General features: G+C 44.3%; 1 protein-coding gene across 1 annotated transcript; it reads left to right on the forward strand.

Annotated features, from left to right (window-relative positions):
* Positions 1-828: 828 nt before the first annotated feature.
* On the forward strand, positions 829-3,084 carry LOC138097720 (zinc finger and BTB domain-containing protein 6-like; the record flags this gene model as incomplete). The annotated part of the gene is made up of 2 exons (XM_068994006.1): positions 829-1,063; positions 2,510-3,084. Coding segments are annotated over 2 exons (810 nt in total), but the record flags the coding sequence as incomplete, so codon positions are not given.
* Between the last annotated feature and the right edge of the window lie 18,728 nt (positions 3,085-21,812).

Below are 21,812 nucleotides of genomic sequence, written 5' to 3' on the forward strand. Positions count from 1 at the left end.
TCTCTTAACATTAATAGGTTCACTAGTCTAGCTCATCCCTCTGCCCTCCTAACTGATCACTTGACCTCTGATATCATCCCAGCATGATATTTCTGAAGCACATTTTCATTATGTGACTACTTTCACTCCATAAAGGTATGACCTCTCCTAAAATTTTCAGCAACTCCATTGCTTGCAGAACAAGGACAAGATTACTGAGCAAGGCTTCCATATTTGAGCCCCAACCCGGAGAAGGCAATGGCAACCCACTCCAGTACTCTTGCCTGGAAAATCCCATGGACATAGGAGCCTGGAAGGCTGCAGTCCATGGGGTCTCGAAGAGTCGGACACGACTGAGCGACTTCACTTTCACTTTTCACTTTCATGCATTGGAGAAGGCAATGGCAACCCACTCCAGTGTTCTTGCCTGGAGAATCCCAGGGACGGGGGAGCCTGGTGGGCTGCCGTCTATGGGGTCGCACAGAGTCGGACACAACTGAAGTGACTTAGCAGCAGAGCTGCCACTCTTACATTCTTATAGTCTACATTCTGGCTACTGGAACAAGATCTAAGATTTCAAATCTATCTCTCTGTCTGGAATACATTTTTACTTATCAAAGTCCTAGCAATCATTTACACAAAACCCTGCACACGGGTGTTCTATAGAAACTTTATTCATAACCAGGGAATCTCGGTTTGGGCTCTGACTAGGGGGTCCTTTCTCTCGTACCAGTGGGGTCATGAAATATTACTGGCTTTTAATCTGTTTTCCAGATATAAGGAAACCTCTTCCTTCAAACTCATTATGACTCACAGCAACTTGGTAAATTGTAACTTTGTAGGTAAAATTGTGAGATCATTGAAATTTCACAAGATAGTCCTGTAAACATAGATTTTCATGTTAAAGAAGAGGAAAGCAACGTTTTACAGTCTACAGTGGAAAGCCTGACAGCAGAGAGAGAGGAAATGAGATCACCAGACCTGTCTTCAGTAGACATGGGTTTTAAAGACAATGAGATTCGTACCCTCCATGTGGAATCTATCAGTACTGGGGGTGTAGAAAATGGAAAGTTTTCACAGCCTTGTACCTCTTCAGAATTTTCCACAGTTTATTGTGATCCACACACTCAAAGGCTTTGGCATAGTCAATAAAGCAGAAATAGATGTTTTTCTGGAACTCTCTTGCTTTTTCCATGATCCAGCGGATGTTGGCAATTTGATCTCTGGTTCCTCTGCTTTTTCTAAAACCAGCTTGAACATCTGGAAGTTCACGGTTCACGTATTGCTGAAGCCTGGCTTGGAGAATTTTGCATTACTTTACTAGCATGTGAGATGAGTGCAATTGTGCGGTAGTTTGAGCATTCTTTGGCATTGCCTTTCTTTGGGATTGGAATGAAAACTGACCTTTTCCAGTCCTGTGGCCACTGCTGAGTTTTCCAAATTTGCTGGCATATTGAGTGCAGCACTTTCACAGCATCATCTTTCAGGATTTGAAATAGCTCAACTGGAATTCCATCCCCTCCACTAGCTTTGTTCGTAGTGATGCTTTCTAAGGCCCACTTGACTTCACATTCCAGGATGTCTGGCAGTTAGAACTGGACATGGAACAACAGACTGGTTCCAAATAGGAAAAGGAGTACGTCAAGGCTGTATATTGTCACCCTGCTTATTTAACTTCTATGCAGAGTACATCATGAGAAACGCTGGACTGGAAGAAACACAAGCTGGAATCAAGATTGCTGGGAGAAATATCAATTACCTCAGATATGCAGATGACACCACCCTTATGGCAGAAAGTGAAGAGGAGCTAAAAAGCCTCTTGATGAAAGTGAAAGAGGAGAGTGAAAAAGTTGGCTTAAAGCTCAACATTCAGAAAATGAAGATCACGACATCCAGTCCCATCACTTCATGGGAAACAGACGGGGAAACAGTGGAAACAGTGTCAAACTTTATTTTTTTTGGGCTCCAAAATCACCGCAGATGGTGACTGCAGCCATGAAATTAAAAGACGCTTACTACTTGGAAGAAAAGTTGTGACCAACCTAGATAGCATATTCAAAACTAGGGACATTACTTTGCCGACCAAGGTCTGTCTAGTCAAGGCTATGGTTTTTCCTGTGGTCATGTATGGATGTGAGAGTTGGACTGTGAAGAAGGCTGAGTGCCGAAGAATTGATGCATTTGAACTGTGGTGTTGGAGAAGACTATTGAGAGACCCTTGGACTGCAAGGAGATCCAACCAGTCCATTCTGAAGGAGATCAACCCTGGGATTTCTTTGGAGGGAATGATGCTGAAGCTGAAACTCCAGTACTTTGGCCACCTCATGTGAAGTGTTGACTCATCGGAAAAGACTCTGATGCTGGGAGGGATTGGGGGCAGGAGGAGAAGGGGACGACCGAGGACGAGATGGCTGGATGGCATCACTGACTGGATGGACATGAGTCTGAGTGAACTCCAGGAGATGGTGATGGACAGGGAGGCCTGGCTTGCTGCGACTCATGGGGTCGCAAAGAGTCGGACATGACTGAGCGACTGAACTGAACTGTACCTCTTCGAAAGCAAGCATGTATTTCCCAGGAACACAGCGTTCACTGATCAATTCTACAGTTGAGAGCAGAGTGGCAGAAGTTCCTGGGGATCAAGATCAAGGCTTATTTTGTGAGAACACTGAAGGAAATCATGCTCCAGTGAATGAGATTCAGGATCTAGAGGACGCTTTTTCCCTGAGGCACCAGTGCCCCCGGTGCCCTCAAGGGTTTCTTCACGTTGAGAACTATCTGTGCCACCTTAAGATGCATGAACTGTTCTTGTGCTTACAGTGCGGGAAAACATTTACACAAAAGAAAAGTCTCAACAGGCACATTCGAGGGCACACGGTCATACGGCCCTTTCAGTGTTCTGTGTGCCTGAAGACATTTACTGCGAAAAGCACACTTCAGGACCACTTGAATATACACAGTGGGGATCGGCCATACAAATGCCACTGTTGTGACATGGATTTCAAGCACAAATCTGCCCTCAAAAAGCATTTAACCTCTCTCCATGGCAGAAGCAGCGGTGAAAAACTAGCCAGGCATGATCTGGAAAGGCAAAACCTACTGTAACTAGAACCACACCTTGTTATGTAAGCTGCATATCATTCTGTTGGGCAAGTCTTTCTATAGAAATGCAGCATTTGTCATAATGCATTTCCACCCCCATCTTTAGATCTTATGTTTGGTCTACCTACACGTGGTATGATTTCACTTTCACTTTTCACTTTCATGCATTGGAGAAGGAAATGGCAACCCACTCCAGTGTTCTTGCCTGGAGAATCCCAGGGACAGGGGAGCCTGGTGGGCTGCCGTCTGTGGGGTCACACAGAGTTGGACACGACTGAAGCAACACAGCAGCAGCAGCAGGTAAAATTGAGACATTTATCTTTTCTGTGTACCGGATCCCTCCAGAAATTAGAAACTTAGGTTCCCAGCAGCTTTAGGGTGAATAAGAAAGATCACCGCCTGACAGCTGCAGGAATCTCAAGAGATTTGGGGGAATCTGAAAAGAGATGAAGTCACCCAAATCTATAGAACCTGGAGGCAAAGCCCTTGGCATGGCTTTTGAGAGGCCTTTTAAAAGTTCAGTCTGAGCAAACAAATTAATCTTAATTTGGCTATATTTGGCAAAAAATGAAGGTAATTTTAGAGAGAAAAAGATTATGTTTCAAAGCATATTAAATTCTAGTTTTCTTAGTTGGGGTCCATATCTAAGATTCACCTCCCAGCTAATTCCTTATGTTACACAATTGTAAAGTTTAATCGAATTATTAAAAGATAATTTGTTTCTAAATTTGTTTCTGAAGCTTATCACAATGATCTATCTTTGGATAAAAATCAGATGCCCCACAACCTGCAACCAGGAGATTATGCATACTGGGAAGGGCATAATTTGAAGAAATGTCTCCATCCTAGCTAAAAGGACCCTTACTGGGAGAAGGAAATGGCAACCACTCCACTGTTTTTGCCTGGAGAAACCTGTGGACAGAGAAGCCTGGTAGGCTATAGTCTATGGTGTTGCAAAAGAGTCGGTCACGACTTAGCTACTCAACAACAACTGGGTACTCTTCACTAGCTTATTCTGAATTCCCAGTTAGAAAGGGCCACTGCCCTGGACTGGTCTATAGAAAGGACTGCTGACCTGAAATGACACTCATTATCAGTGGAAGAAGATAGCAGCAGTAGGGAGTTGAGCCCAAAACATGTACCAGGCCTGTAAGACCCATCCTCCCAACTCAATTGAACTGTTTCTCAAATGTTTGTCTCCCTGTAACATTAAGTGGTATTGCTGCTAAGTCACTTCAGTCGTGTCCAACCCTCAGCGACCCCATGGACTGCAGCCTTCCAGGCTCCACCGTCCATGGGAGTTTCCAGGCAAGAGTGCTGGAGTGGGGTGCCATTGCCTTCTCCGTGCCTGGCGTACTTTCCTTCACCATAGCGTGGTGTCAGTCAGTTGGCTTTGCTGCACCATGGGGGCAAGTGGACGCAAGTTCAATTCGGCAAAAAAACTAACTCTGCAGAACATCATGATCCTGGATATATGTTATCCATTTGCACAAACCCAGAGAATGTACAACCACCAAGAGTGGACCTTAATGTGAACTATGGACTTTAAGTGATAATGATGTACTGACTTTGGTTCATCAGTTGCAACAAACGGACCACTCGGGGGTGGGGGGATGTTGATCTTGAGTGTGCTGTGTGTATGGGGTCAGAGCATATGGAAACATTGTACCCTCCTCTCTGCTTTGCTGTGAACTTGAAACTACTCTAAAATAAACAAAGTCTATTGAAAAAACAAACCTGAGCAATCCTTCAAGGCTCAGAAACAATGACGCTACTTCCCAAGCCTTCCTTGACGTTCACTACCTGAAAAGCTTCCTCCCTGCTCTGTGCTCACAGCACTTGCACATACCTTCTCCAGAGCACTCACCTGTTATTTGTGTTACAGTAACATGTTTGTTAATGGAGGTCTGTATCTAGTAAGACTCATCTCTTAGATAGTTCTTTGCTGTTATGTGATATTAATGTAAAATTTAATTGAATTCTTAAAGAACACCCTAAGTTTGTTTCTGAAGCTCATCTCAGTAATCTATCTTTAGATGAAGATCAGGTGCCTCATGACCTTCAACCAGGACTAGAAAAAGACATAATTTAAGGGACTGTCTCCAACCTGGATGGAAGGACTTTTTTATCAGGAGAAACTACACTACACCAGGATGAGAAGACGGCGACATCAGAGGTAGACAGCTTCCCCAAGATGCTGGACCTGATTCGTATGATCATTTATGTTTTCTTGACTTCTTAGACCTTTGCATATAAATCAAATGCTTTTCTATCATAGGCCTGATTCTATGCTAGTTTTAGAAATCAATTCAATTTCTAAATTTTGTGGTTTGTGGCCAATTACCTGTGTCTAGTTCTGGGTTACCTTGGTAAATTTCTCTACTACAAGACTCTTACTGGTTGGCCCTGAGAAAATTTACTTTTAAAAAAATTATAGTCATATTACTAAATGGGATCCACACACCGGGCCAATTAATAATGCCTGCTCTGACTCTGGCCATAAATTTGAGCTTTTTTTTTATTACTCAATCTCAATCAGAGCAATGGGAAAAGTTTCAGCAAAGGAGGAAAAAAATCTCCCACAATTATGGGATGGATTTATGTAGATAACACCAGGCTATGGTAATTTAGGTTTAAAGTCTCCTCTGTGTTGGAAACAATTAAATCATACTAAGGGTAATCAGTCTAGTAACACTAGAAAACTGGGCTATGTGCCTCATAGATGGTGGTGCCAATATATAATTTCCCTGGAAGATAAAGATTCTACAGAGTAAGAATGACTAGGTCAGATGACCTGAGATATACTGGGCTACATCCACATCTACATCTAATGGGCTTCCCTGGTGGCTCAGGGGTTAAAGTGTCTGCCTGGAACGCGGGAGACCCGGGTTTGATCCCTGGGTCGGGAAGATCCCCTGGAGAAGGAAATGGCAACCCACTCCAGTACTCTTGCCTGGAGAATCTCATGGAGGGAGGAGCCTGGTAGGCTACAGTCCATGGGGTCGCAAAGAGTCAGACATGACTTCACTTTCACTTTCAACATGTTCTCCAAGCCAGGCTTTAGCAATATGTGAATGATGAACTTCCAGATGTTCAAGCTGGTTTTAGAAAAGGCAGAGGAACCAGAGATCAAGTTGCCAACATCTGCTGGATCATGGAAAAAGCAAGAGAGTTCCAGAAAAACATCTATTTCTGCTTTATTGACTATGCCAAAGCCTTTGACTGTGTGGATCACAATAAACTGTAGAAAATTCTGAAAGAGATGGGAATACCAGACCACCTGACCTGACTCTTGAGAAACCTATATGCAGGTCAGGAAGCAACAGTTAGAACTGGACATGGAACAACAGACTGGTTCCAAATAGGAAAAGGAGTACGTCAAGGCTGTATATTGTCACCCTGCTTATTTAACTTATATGCAGAGTACATCATGAGAAACACTGGACTGGAAGAAGCAAGAGCTAGAATCAAGATTGCTGGGAGAAATATCAATAACCTCAGATATGCAGATGACACCACTCTTATGGCAGAAAGTGAAGAGGAGCTAAAAAGCCTCTTGATGAAAGTGAAAGAGGAGAGTGAAAAAACTGGCTTAAAGCTCAACATTCAGAAAATGAAGATCATGGCATCTGGTCCCATCACTTCATGGGAAATAGATGAGGAAACAGTGGAAAGAGTGTCAGAGTTTATTTTTTGGGGCTCCAAAATCACTGCAGATGGTGACTGCAGCCATGAAATTAAAAGATGCTTGCTCCTTGGAAGGAAAGTTATGACCAACCCAGATAGGATATTAAAAAGCAGAGACATTACTTTGCCAACAAAGGTCCATCTAGTCAAGGCTATGGTTTTTCCTGTGGTCATGTATGGATGTGAGAGTTGGACTGTGAAGAAAGCTGAGTGCTGAAGAATTGAATGTTTTGAGCTGTGGTGCTGGAGAAGACTCTTGAGAGTCCCTTGGACTGCAAGGAGATCCAACCAGTCCATTCTAAAGGAGATCAGCCCTGGGTGTTCTTTGGAAGGAATGATGCTAAAGCTGAAACTCCAATACTTTGGCCACCTCATGCGAAGAGTTGACTCATTGGAAAAGACTTTAATGCTGGGAGGGATTGGGGGCAGGAGGAGAAGGGGACGACAGAAGATGAGATGGCTGGATGGTATCACCAACTAGATGGATATGAGTTTGAGTGAACTCCGGGAGTTGGTGAAGGACAGGAAGGCCTGGTGTGCTTTGATTCATGGGGTCGCAAAGAGTCGGACACGACTGAGAGACTGAACTGAACTGAACATGTTCACATCCTATTTCCTCTTCCAAACCACAAACTCCAAAGGCCCAAGAAAGTACTATTGATTTTTTAAACATTTATTTGACTGCTCCAGGTCCCAGTTTCAGCAGGTGGGATCCTCATTGCCTTATGCACGATCCTTAGTTGAGGATCAGGATCCAGGTTCCAGACCAGGGATCTAGCTGAGACCCCTGCATTGGGAGCACCAAGTCCCAGCTACTGGGCCACCAGGGAAGGCCCTGAGTTTTATGTCTTTCAATATCTAACACATTTCCTTACATAAATTTCCTTAAACACTATTTGTTAAGTCTTTTAATACACCAATGTTGAGTTTTGTTAACAACTTTGTGTGTCAATAAATAGCTCTCAGTTCAACCTACAAACACTGGGACTTTTGCCAGGAATTATGTTAATCATTTCTCATATAACTGTACTCTCAGTCCAAAGGTTAATCTATACAAAGATAAACTTAAATAATAATAAATCCAAGTACATTCCTGATAATGATATGCTTATCTGGCATTTTACATAAGAACTGGTTCTTTTGTATTCCCCGAGTCAGAGGAGGAGAGGAAACCAGACAGATGAGGAACAAATTCAAGGTCCTAGCAAATGAGGGATGAGATTAGATTTAGAATTTTGCAAGGTTGAAGGAAAGGTTCTTGCTGAGCTCCCTGGTGTGCCAGCTGATGAAGATGCTAATTGATAAACAAGGTGATTTGACCAGCATCTTGCACATAACACTAAAGAAAGGTATCTAGCAGGCAGACGACTGTCCCAGCAGTGCTGGACGTTCTGGGTGAGTTCTGGCCCGGCATTCAGAGGAGCTGGGTGTTAGCTGGTCCTCACCCACTGAAAGGGCTTCAGGGGACACATTTACTCACCTGTCTGAGTCTCACTGCATCTCTGGAGAATGATGATAGCAGACTGAACATCAGATCGCTCTACTGCTGCGATCTGGAGCAATCCCTTCGCTTGATCAGATATTCTGAGTGACTTTGTTGCATCTGTGAGAAGTATGAAGGGAGACTAAAACTAACACAGTTGAAAAAAATTAACAAAGTGGGGAACAGAATAGGGAAGAAACAAAATGAGCTCCACTCTTGGAGAGTCTGGAGAGCTGGGCTATAAAATCTGACCTTGATACAGGAAAGGGAAGAGGGCAGAAAATACTGGATTTCAGACTTTTATAAAACCTCCCTTATCTCATCTGATCTTCATACTAAGTACCCTAAGAGTTGTGTGAGATAAAGGGACAGTGAGCAGGTTCATCTACAGGTGAATAAAATATTTCAGGACCCCACCCCAACAATAAAGTCCTTGAACAAATCTTGACAACCCCCCTTCTGCACCTTTAGGCTCCTGTAATTTGTACTGGCTTGTTGCTGGTGCCGGCTTTACTCTGTGACTGCCTGGATTCCAGAAAGATGAAGAATCTAAAAATAACAAATAAAATATTTGTTAGACTTATGACTTGAAGTTGATTGCTTCTTCCCGCTACCCTGACATGGGGACATAATGTGACAAAAGTGTTATTTTTGAAACATAAATTAGACAACCATTAGTGAGATGGAAGAGCTCTGGAAGAGAAGGGAGACAGAACTGTGACCAGGTAGGAGTTGTGGCAATTCCTGAAGGCTAGAGAAAGCAGTATAAAGAGAAGGAATTGGGTCTTGGTGATAACTGGATTATAGGAGATGAAGGAAAAATATTCAGATTCCATTGTTATCTATTGAGCATTGATTGTATTTCTTATTTTACAGTTGGGTAGGTACTTTCACATGCCCATTTAATTTGCTCTTCAGAATGACCCTGCAGAAATAAGTTTTATAAGAGATATTGAGGAAATCACCATGGTCCATGGCTAGGAAATGATAGAATTTGAATCTAGATGTCTTAACTCCAAGTTCCATGTTCTTTTCAACACATTACGGATCTATGGGACTTCCCTGGTGCTCCAGTGGTCAGGCATCTGCCTGCCAGTGCAGAGGACATGGGTTCTATCCCTGATCCCAGAAGATCCCACATGCCTCATGGCAACTAGGTCCATGTGCCACAACTACTGAGCAATCTGGAGGCCACATGCCACAACTGCTGAGCCTGTGTGCTGTGACCACTGAAACCCACGCAGCCTAGAGCCCATTCTCAGTAACATAAGAAGCCCATGCATCGCAACAAGAGAAAGCCCTCACATGCACAGAAGCAAAGACCTAGTGCAGCCAAAAATAAAAAACAAAACAAATAAATTTTTATAAAAAGACATTATGGATCTAGAGAAGCGGGATTTACAGAAATGGCATAGCTGGAGGAACAGCTCACAAAAGGGACACATGCTGGATTTGATTCTGGATCCATGAATGTGAGCCCTGGTGTGACATCCTGGAGATGTTCCGTGCTGACCTGGCTCACAGTCTTGCTTTCCATCCCCACTCACTTAGATGCAGCCCCTCCCCAGAGCCCAGGCCCCCACTGCACCTCTTTGCCAGGTCACCCTGGATTCAGCCATTTCAAACAACTGCTCCAACCAGTTCCCATGACTGCTGAGCCTCCCAGGTTTGCAGTTTTCTCATTCCCATTCACTTCAGTTCAGTTGCTCAGTCGTGTCCAACTCTTTGAAACCCCGTGGACTGCAGCATGCCAGGCTTCCCTGTCCATCACCAAAACTGAGAGCTTGCTCAAACTCATGTCCATTGATTCGGCGATGCCATCCAACCATCTCATCCCCTGTCATCCCCTTCTCTTCCTGCCCTCAATCTTTCCCAGTATTAGGATCTTTTTCCAAGGAGTCAGTTCTTTGCATCAGGTGGCCGAAGTATTGGAGTTTCAGCTTCAGCATCAGTCCTTCCAATGAATATTCAGGACTGATCTCCTTTAGGATGGACTGGTTGGATCTCCTTGCAGTCCAAGGGACTCTCAAGAGTCTTCTCCAACACCACAGTTCAAAAGCATCAATTCTTTGGTGCTCAGCTTTCTTTATAGTCCAACTCTCACATCCATACATGACCACTGGAAAAACCATAGCTTTGACTAGATGGACCTTTGTCAGCAAAGTAATGTCCTGTTACATATGCTTTGACTTTCTGGAAATGTTGGTCCCTTGATCTTTCTAATTTATTTTTCTTTTACTTTTTCTTGGTGCCTCCATCTCTTCAAATGGCCCCAGACTCCTTGGCTGATCATTTAGATCCTGCTCTTACCAGCGCCTTTTATTCTCTTGCACCCTCTTCCTCTGCAGCATCTCAAACAACACTTCAAGCCTGGCTCAGTGTTACAGTCTGCTTTCCTGCTTTCTTAATTACTAGAGAAAAATGTCTCAATCTTGCAGAGAACATTACAAATCCTCCAGCGTCAGCTGGACCCTCAGCAACTACCTCAATCCTTTCCCTGCCTGGTTTCCCTGTCAATTGTTGCTGTTATTTAGTCACTAAGTTGTTTCAAACTCTTTTGTGACCCATTGGGCTGCAGCCCGCCAGGCTCCTCTGTCCATGGGATTTCCCATGCAAGAATAACTGGAGTGGGTTGTGATTTCCTTCTCCAGGGGATCTTCCTGGCCCAGAGATCAAACCCAAGTCTCCTGCACTGGCAGGTGGATTTTTCACCACTGAGTCACCGAGGAAGCCCCTCCTCTCTTGCCTCCTGTGTTACAGAGAAAACCTTAAGAGCGCCGTGCACGCTCTCCCTGTCACCCTCCCACCTAGAAATGTATCAACACCCACTCCCTTCCTTACTGTGTTTCCTCCCGTGACAGAGAATGGACTGTCCCTTCTGCCCAAGGCCGGCCCCAGCCTCCTCTGCTCCCTCACAAGCTACACGCCATCTCTCTTCCCCTGCCGGCTCCTTTCTTTCAGCTTCTAAACATGCTCCAGTGTCTCCTCCTAGACCTCCCCTGCCCTCACCGTCCCCTTAGCTGTTGCCCAACTTCTCCGCTGCTCACCCAGACTTCTCGAGAGTCAGTCTCCACCGCCTCACCTCACACTTGCCCCTCAACCTGCTACAGCCTGACTTTCACCTCCAACCAGCTTATAAAACAACATTCTAAATTAAGAGAGTTTTTATCTTCCTGGACCTCTCTGCTCTATTCTGTGTGTGTGTGTGTGGCAAAACACTCATAAAATGTACTGTCTTACCATCTTTACGCGTGTAGTTCAGTAGTGTTAAGTATATGCACAATATTGTGCAAGTATTGTGCAACCATCTTGTAAAACTGAAACTCTGTAACCGTGAAACAACTCCCCATTCCCCGCAGCCTCTGGCAACCACTCACTATTCCACTTTATTTCTTTAAATCTGACAACTCTAGAGAACGTATATAAGTGTCTGTGTGTGTGTGTGTGTGTGTGTGTGTGACTTATTTCACTTAGCATAATGTTCTCAGAGTTCATCCATGCTGTAGGATGTGTCAGAATTTCCTTTCTATTTAAGGCTGAATACCATTTCATTGTGGGTTTTCCTGGTAGCTCAGACAGTAAAGAATCTGCCTGCAATCACAGGAGACCTGGGTTAAATCCCAGGGATGGGAAGATCCCCTGGAGGAGGGCATGGCAACCCACTCCAGCATTCTTGCCTGGAGAACCCCATGGACAGAGGCGCCTGGTGGGCTACAGTCCATGGGGTCGCAAAGACTTGGACATGACTGAGCAACTAAGCACAGCACAGCACAGCACACGATTTCATTGTATGGAGAGACCACGTTTTCTTGATCCATTCATCTGTTGATGGACATTTTGGTTGCTTCCACCCTAGACTACTGTTTGCTGCAAATACAGGTATAAAAATCTCTCTCTGAGACTCTGCTTCCATTCTTTCCATGCCCATAGAAGCGGGGTTGCTAGATCAGATCATCTGCTCCGTGTTTAAAGCCTGTCCTTTCCTCCTTCCTGAAGCTCTCTGCTACACTCTTTCTGTGAGACATCGTCCTTGTTCTCACATCCAGTTCTTTGTACTCTTCTTTCTCCATTTCCTTTCTGGCTCTCCCTCTGCCTGCCCTCGGGGTCTGCACCCATGGGGTCCATTCAGAAAAACAGAAACTGCCTTTCAAAGAGAGGGTCTTTGATGCAGAAAGTCGGTTATAGAGTCAATGGAAAGTTGAGAGGATGTGAAGGGGGATGTCAAGACAGCCCAGCTCAAAAGCCACAGGAAGCCACTCCCAATCCCAGAACTGGGGAACAAAGGAGATGAGGTGAACCCTCATCATTGTTGGGGCTCAGGGTGGGCCTCCCCAGAATTTGCCACAGTGGCATATTATTTTGAATTAAAATTACTTAAGAAACAGGCTATGGGGACGACCCTGGTGCTCCAGTGGTTAAGATCCATGCTTCCACCACTTGCGAGTTCTATCCCTGTTCGGGGGTACTACAATCCTGCCTGCTCCAAGGTGAGGCCAAAACAAGAAAGGAACAACCTATAAGAAAAAGACAACTAGGCGCTCCTCCCTAAAAGCAGGAAATGAATCTCCCCTGTGAAAGGTGCCCTCCTTGCACCTGGAAGAAGGAGACCCTCATGGCCAGAGCTGGGAATTCAGGCAGACAGGTCTGTATACACAAACCCTGTTCCTTCTTTAACGTACTACCCCGAGCCCAAACTCTGTTTAGGTTCTTCACTAATTACATACCCAAAGTCTAGGTTCTTTGTCCTGTCAATTCTTCACAAATTTATCATTTATCTAAAAAGTATAAAAGTCCTTTGACCATGTCTATAAGACCTGGTCATAAATTGAACCTGGTTTTCCGCCCCCCCCCCTCCTGTTAAACTGTGTTATATCCATTTTAATTATTGGGCCAGCCAAAAGTGCACAAGAAGGGTAAGGGGGAAATGTCCCCTCCCCCACATCCCCAAGGGGCGACTATAGAAGTTCTCAGAAGGCCCCTTCCATGCAGTGCAGCTGGTACCTGGACCCTCACCCGGGGTGCTCATTGCTGAGACTTGAGTGATAATGGTAACAATTAGAAGCAGGAAGAAGCTCCATTCTGCCCACTTCATGCCTCCCTGTGTCCCTTTAGTGGTCTCACTGGCAGAAGCCAGCAGGAATCCAGCTGGTCAGGGAGGCGGAGGTGGGGGCGGGCGCGGGGGCGGGGGCGGGAACCGGAAGTCCCAGCTGCAGCCTCAGCGAGCAGAGTCTAGGCGGATGTGGAGCTGGAGACATTGCACAAATGCTGAGCCTGGGTTTCTAGCGTGGGCCCACCGTTCTCACTAAACACACCTGAGGGGAGGCTTTTCAGTTTTCTAGGAGTCAACTCTTACGTGCTGCCATGTCAAGCTAAGTTGCTTCAGTCGTATCTGACTCTTTGCAACCCTATGAACCTGTAGCCTGCCAGGCTCCTCTGTCCATGGGATTTTCCAGGCAAGAATACTGGAGTGGGTTGCCATGCCTTCCTCCAGGGGCTCTTCCTGACCCAGGGATCGAACACGCATGTCTTAAGTCTCCTGCATTGACAGGGGGGTTCTTTAGCACTAGCGCCACCTGGGAAGCCACAGTAAACTCTTATGGTGACACCCAAACTTGTATCTTTCTACTGAACTTCAGACATCTTTTTTTCTTCTGTTGCCTGCCAGGAATCTCCAGTGCGGTGGCTCCCAAATTGAACAGGCTACAAACTGGACTCGTCATCTTTCCCCCTCAGCCTGCTTCTAACCCAGTGTTCTTTGTCTCTACCAGGCCCTACCCGAGCCCCTTAGCTCATCCAGAAGCCTGCAGGCTCCTCCTCTCAACAGCTTCTTTGCCTCTCAGATATCTCTTCAGATCCTCCCTCCCTTCTGCTCCGTCTCTGCTCCGTGGTCCCAGTTTAGGTGCCCATTCGGTTCCCCCGGAGGATTCCATAACCTCCTCAATGTTCTGTTTCTTCTTGCCCCACATAAACTCACACAGCTGCCTAAATGGTCCATTCAAAACCCATGTCTCTCCCTTCCTTTAATAAACTCTTCGGTGGCTCCCACTGTCTTTCCCTCCTCTGGCTCTGCCTCCTCCCCAGCATCATCTCTTGCCCCCCACCCCCACCCCATCCTGTCCCCTGCTCAGGCAATTCTGAATTGCCCCTGCTATGCTGTTTCTTGGGCTTCCCAGGTGGTGCTAGTGGTAAAGAACTGCAGGCATCCCATTTCTCATCTTTCGTTTCCTCTGCCTGGAAAACTTTTCCTCCTCCATGGCCCCTTGGAGCTAATGCTGCTGCTGCTGCTGCTGCTGCTAAGTCGCTTCACTTAATGTCCAACTCTGTGTGACTCCATAGACGGCAGCCCACCAGGCTCCTCCGTCCCTGGGATTCTCCAGGCAAGTGTACTGGAGTGGGTTGCCATTTCCTTCTCCAATGCATGCATGCATGCTAAGTTGCTTCAGTCATGTCCAACTCTGTGCAACCCCATGGACAGCAGCCCACCAGGCTCCCCCGTCCACAGGACTCTCCAGGCAAGAATACTGGAGTGGGTTGCCCTTTCCTTCTCCAGGAGCTAATGCTACTCATTTAAAACTCAGGGCAAACAAACAAACTCAGGGCAGATGCCTCCCCCCGAAACCTTTCCCCAGCACTCAGAAGATGCTCGAGTTGTGAGGCATGACAAGTGGCGAGGCAGGCGGAGAGGTGTCTCCACCCTCCAGTCACTGGTCCCCAGGCTGCTCCACCCCCACTGTCAGAGCCAGAGCCACCACTGGACTCCCTGGGGGCCCAGTCCTGCTGAGGCAGGAGACGGACAGGCCTGAGGCTGAGTAGCTGGTGATGCTTCAAGATGGGACACCAGCAGGAGCCCTGGTCCGGATTGGGTGCATTCTTGTGGATTTCCCCACCTGACACATGTGCAGAGAAGCCCTCATTCTAGGGGAAGTTCCTAAAGGCGGGGGAAGATGCCAACTGGAAGCCATCTTGGCTGACAGAGGCATGCTCACACCAGGGCCAAACCTGGAGATGACTGGCTAGAAAAAACCCAGAAAACTGCCCCTTTATAAGCGACCTAAGCCACCGTTATTGCGGGTAACTCACTCCAGGCTCACTTCTGTGCTCTTCCACATGTAGTTTGGTTATTTTCCACATGTACTTCGCACATACTTTGCTTCTAATAAATGCTTTTATCATTTTCATAATTTTAGTCTCTTTGCTGAATTCTTTCTTCAAAGAGGACAAGAGCTTGGGCTCCTGTCCACATCCCACTCTGCCTGCCCCCTAGCATCCCAGCTCTTCCAGGTCTTGCTCCTCTACCTTTTTGTCAAAGCAGATTCTCCCGTGAGATTTTCTATGTACACCGCTCCCTTACCAACAACATTCAACCTCCAGACTCTAGAGTTTCTCCCTCCGACACATGTCTCAAATCTGAACCGTTCTCTAAGAACAATCTAGAAGACTGTTAATTGCCTCTCTCCTCACTGGTTCCTGCCTCCCTCAATCTCTTACTGTCTCTGTAGTCAAAATGACCTTTTCGGAGTGGAAATCTGATCTTGTCAACCCGCTGTTTAAAAATGGTTGGTTGGTGGATCTTTGTTTTTAAATAGTAATTTGTCTTTAAAAATTTAAAGGCTAAATTATTGACCTTCAAAGTCCTGCAAGTCATCTTGGGCTTGTCCTTCTCATCTCATCATCTTGGTATCAACCAAACAGTCCTCCTTCAAAGTCTCCTTCTGCTGGGTCATCAGACACCCTGAATACCCTTTCTTCACTTTGCCCATTTTCTCCTCCACTTCAGGCCTCAGCATAAATGTTTATTTCCCCAGGAGAGCCTTCAATGATTCTCTTTCATTTTGCGGGGCAGGGGCGGGGGGGAAACACTGTGTGGCCTGAGGGAGCTTAGTTTCCAAACCAGGGCCAGAACCTGTGCCCCCTGCATTGGGAGCATGGAGTCAACCGCTGGACCATTAGGGAAGTCCCTTCATGGATTTCTAAGCCAGTTTATCTCCCCATCTTAAACACTCTCTGGGACTTTGTGCTTCTCTCTTTGGAGAAAATGTCTCAATTATAAAATTGTATGACTTGTTTAATGTCTGTTTCTCCCACTTAGTAGCTGGCAAGCTCCACAGAGGCAAGGACTAGGCTTGTCTTGCAGTCTTAGTGCCTGACTTGATAACCAGCACATAGAAGGTCCTTGCTATGGTTTGTTTCTTGCTATAGTTTGCTGAATGAATGTCAGTTAATGCTTGAATTAAAATTAGTGTTTTCCTTTAATCTAATCTCTATATGAGAGGATGGATGTTCCTTAAACTTATTGTGCTGATCATTTCATGATGTATGTAAGTCCAGTCCTTAGGCTGAACACCTTGAACTTATGCTATGCTGTGTGTCAACTATATCTCAGTAACACTGGAATAAAAAATAATATGACACAATTAGATGAAATTAAGGTTTCCTCACACTCATCTCAAATGGGTTAGGTGTGTCCTCTCTGTGTCCCCATTATACATGGTTCTTGTTCAGTTGCTCAGTCATTTCCAACTCTTTGTGACCTCATGGACTGCAGCACACCAGGCTTCCTTGTCCTTCCCTGTCTCCCTTAGCTTGCTCAAACTCATGTCCATTGAATCGGTGATGCCATCCAACCATCTCATCCTCTGTTGTCCCCTTTTCCTCCTGCCCTCAATCTTTCCCAGCATCAAGACTTTTTCTAGTCTGTGGGATCACAGACAATCAGATGTGACTTAGTGACTGAACACACACGCAGGCACTCAAGAAAAATGTTTACTGAATGAATGGAGCCTCTTGAGGGGAAAAGAACAGGTTCAAAAGTGGGAATTCATTGTAGGACCCAGATTTGTGCATCATCTCAATGGGTTACATTTAAGATTGAACTTTGGGGGTCAACCTTCAGAGGGGCAGGAGAGAGAGGAGACAGCAAAGGCAAGGCCAAAGATCCAGAGGATTACTGTGCCAGGGACGTTAAAAAAAAGTTTCAAGAAGGAAGGACAAGTCCACTGAGTCATATTCTGCTGAAAGAATGAGGAAGTTGAGAACTAAAAAAAAAGGGGGGTTGAATTCCTCTAAAAAGAGGAAGTTCTGCACAGTTTTTAAAAACATTGTGGAAATGGAAGCCAGATTTATGAAAAAGAAGAAGGGAATGGTTTCCCAGGAGAGAGCAGAGACGTGGGCTGTTTCTTGAAAGGGCTTGGCATCGTGGAGGCGAGTCCAGCTCCCCTATTTGGATAAAGTAGAAGGAGCTCCAGAATACTCCTTCTCACATTTTCTCCTCACTTCTCCTTTCTGTCTTTAGAAATACAGAATGGGTTGAATTCATGACAGAGAGTTCAAGTTCCCATTTCTCGCTGTTAGCATATTGTTTATTGAATGCTATTTTCCCTGCTGGCATAAAATAACGTTCTCTTCCTTCCCCAAACTTGCATAAGGACTCTGGTGACTTTTCATGTCTATTCAGAAATTGTGAATGAAATCTAAAAACATAAAGTCTTTTTTTTTTCCACAAAAGGTGCTAACATACATTTTTCTACCAAGAAAAAAAAATTGAAAATGCTTTTTAAAAATATCTTCATGGACTCTAAAAAATGTATTCTAGAGCAATTTTACTCCAAGAGTAAGAATGTGGAGAATAAATTACCTTCTTAACATGTCTAACAGTATGTGCCTCTGGCAACAGGGAGAGACGTGAACAAATGCCTCTTAAGAAGGATCAGAAGATGACTAACAGGAGTTTTCTAAATTACACACCTAGGAGGCTGGGAAATCTAGCCAGGTTTCAACCTGAAAGCAACCTCTGCAACGCTAGCCCGGTAAATCTGCCTTTGAGTCATAAGGCTGAATCACCAGAGTGAGGGAAATCCCAGGCAACACTGTCCCAAGCAACGCTCAACAGGTGAAAATGGAAGGAAATTTACTGAAAGTCACGAAAGACCTTTTGACAGAGAATGTCTCAACATAACTGTGAAATTGGAGCTCTGTGAAAGAAATTGCTACAGGAGACTATTTTCCAGTAATGAGAGTCGAACTCATAAATTGCCAACAGGTGGAACAAGGTTCTTAGCTGAACTCAGACAAAAACAGCCTTACTGGGAGTATGTGAACTCGGACTGAGAAAAGTTTATTCATTTTCAGTAAACTCTACCTGGAATTTAGCATTCTCTTCAATTATGGATGTAGGTAACAAACTACTAGGATTATAGAAACCATGAATTTTTGTACCACCTTCCAGCTATTGCAGTTACTATGTAACATGATTTACACTCATCATTACTAGTTATTCAGCCTATCACTAGATTTTTATTCAATGCATTATAAAGTAGCATATGTATCATTATGCCAGAAATTAGAGGTTTAAAAATATTTTGTAGTTTTATTTTAATTAGATCTTCAGTGACTCCATGTATTTCATTTTATGCATTAAAAAAAAAAAAAATTCAGAGGAGTCTGTAAATTTCACCAGACTCTCAGTGCTGACCATTACACACAAAAGACTAAGTACCTTGGTCTAGTACTTTATGAATAAAGCTTATGGTTCATCATTTCTAGTTTCAGGCACAAAGATATGAACAAGAACCATTTGGTGCCTTAATAAGTTAGAATCCAGATATAATTTTTGCAAGTTTGTGTTGTTTAGGACTAATCATTTACTCCATGTTGTTCTGTGCAGCTTAATTTTGGTTCAAGTGTAATAAAGGAAAGATGTTCTACCTCCCTTTGGATGCCTGCTAAAGTAGAATGCTCCCAATTAATTGCTGGAGCTGGTGTAGACCCTGACGTGAACCATCAGAATGGAATCAAATCTCCAGAGAGGTCCCGGGGTCCCCCAGACATGCCTAAGGCAATGAATGGCTATGGAAAGAACACCTAGACTTCCCAGGCCAGGAGTGCAGCTTGGTGCTGGTGGTGATTCATTCTGGGAAGCATTTCAGAATGCCAGTAAGTCTAAGGTCAAAGAGCACTGGAGGAGAGGCAACTAGGTTTTCTTTGTGGTTAGACCACATCTTGTTGATGTAAAAAAAAAGGTGAAATATCCAGCTTAACAATGTCAGAGCTGTTTTAGGTTTCTGATATTCCATGTACCAAGCACTCACCATTTATTGCTCAGTAGGAAAACATATTGGATAATCAAACTCTCTTTATGAATTCAGGTTCTGTAGTTACCCTCTTGGCCAGAGAAATCTTCAACACTTTATAGAAATATGTCCCTGTACTGCCCCCAAGAGATAGAACCGCAGAGCTAGCTTTTCATCCCATGTAGTCAGAAAAACACGAAGCCTGCCTGGTCTATTAAGGATCTGTATACAGAATTATACTCAAGATACCAGGAACACTATTTGGATAATCAAGGCAAACATTCCTAAGATTTTGTTCCTAGACATCACTCAGAGACTTTGCATGTGTTCTATTCCATGCAAACATTTCACCTGGTGCCTAGCTCATAATTACACATCTGGAGAATTAACAAAAAAATTGTACTGCTCATGATTTAAGCATTACAAATCCTCACTATGAGAAGGAAAGACTAATTGTGTTTTCCCTGGCTCAGGAAATATTTGAAGGTATACAAAGTAACACTGGCTTATTATTCTATACTTAGAAATAATAGAAAAGCTATGATAAACCTGGGCTTCCCAGGTGGTGCTAGAGTAAAGAACTCACCTGCCAATGAAGATGTAAGAGTTGCCCATTTGATCCCAGGTGGGGTAGATCCCCTGGAGGAGGGCATGCCAACCCACTCCAGTATACTTTGCCTAGAGAATTTCATGTTCAGAGGAGCCTAGCAGGCTACAGTCTATAGGGTGGCAAAGAGTCGACGTGTCTGAAGCAACTTAGCTCACATACATTCATGACAAACCTAGACTGTGTATTGAGAAGCAGAGACGTCTCTTTGCCAACAAAGATCCATATAGTCAAAGATATGGTTTTTCCAGTAGTCATGTATGGATGTGAGAGGTGGACCGTAAAGAAAACTGAGCACCAAAGAATTGATTCTTTTTGAATTGTGGTACTGGAGAAGAATCTTGAGAGTCCCTTGTATTGCAAGGAGATCAGATCAGTCAATCCTAAAGGAAATCAACCCTGAATATTCATTTGGAAGGTCTGATGCTGGAGCTGAAGCTCCAACGCTTTGGTCACCTGATGCCAAGAGCCAACTCATCGGAAAAGACCCTGATGATGGGAAAGATTGAAAGCAAAAGAACGGGCTGGCAGAGGATGAGATGGTTAGATAGCATCACTGACTCAATACACGTGAATTTGAGCAAACTCCAGGAGATAGTGAAGGGCAGAGGAGCCTAGCAAGCTACAGTCCATGAGATTACTAAGACCCCCCATTCACAGCAACATGAGTTCACAGAATCTAGGACTTCAGGAGTCTTCTGTGCTTTTCAAATGCCAATGTGTGTGGAGCCACCCGAACCTGTTCTAACAAGCTCCCAGGTGATACCAAAGTTGCTATTCCTGGAGTCCTCCCTTAAGGGTTTATAGACAATGATGGTGCCAGAATGAGGATTTAGAAAAAGTAACACCAAGCAGCCAGTTTAGGAAGATCTTAGGGGCAGCCTTAGCAAGACCGAATCACTTTGGATCACTCAGAGGGTATTTTCACAATGACAATGACAGTAGTAAATTTTTGCCTTTCTCTTTCCAGGTTTCTTGAAAGTCCTAGAGAAAAATCAATTGTGATGCAATATCATCCATAAGCATCAAAATGCTACTTTTCCTTGGGGGTAAAGGTTCTTCTGTTATTAATAAGCCTATGATATTAACCTCTCTGTTCTTCACAAAGATTTCCAGAACTTTCCTTAAAATATTTTGGTAATGAAGACACTGCTTATTATGGTATTAGTTGACTCTTTCAGACAGTCTGCAAAGCTAGAATTATTTTAATTATATAAGGAGTTGTTAGCACTTTTTTGGAGGTAATTATCATCATTAGCATGGCATTGTATTTTGGGAATAACAAAAACATTATTGTTTCTTAATGATAGTATTTACCTTCACCAAACGTTTTCATGTCTCACTCCCAGACTAGGCTAACAGGTTTGTTGCTACAGTGTCTAACACAAATATCTCTTGTGTTATACTGTTTACTTTCTCTTATATTTTTAAACAGTTTGCATTTTTAATAACCCTGATTTATTGAAGGATAACTCCCAGTGCCACAGTCAGTATTCATTATTAATACTTCCTAGTCTAAGGCAGATAGAGTTGTGTAAATCTAAATATAGTGATTAGGACAGTCTGTTTTTGCTATAGATAATGTGCCAACCTAAAACCAATGATGCTGCTCACATATATTCTCATTGCAAAGAGACTGACCTTCCATAATTCTCTGGAACCTCAATAATATGGATTTCCCTTATGGAAACATGGGCTTCCCTGGTGGCTGAGACAGTAAAAAATCTGCCTGCAATGAGGGAGACCCAAGCTTGATCCCTGGGTTGGGAAGGTCCTCTGGAGAAGGAAATGGCAACCCACTCCAGTATTCTTGCCTGGAGAATTCCACGGACAGAGGAGCCTGATGGGCTACAGTCCATGGGGTCGCAAAGAGTCAGACACGACT

Source organism: Capricornis sumatraensis, chromosome 21 (genome assembly GCF_032405125.1).
Source record: "Capricornis sumatraensis isolate serow.1 chromosome 21, serow.2, whole genome shotgun sequence".
NCBI lineage: Eukaryota > Metazoa > Chordata > Mammalia > Artiodactyla > Bovidae > Capricornis > Capricornis sumatraensis.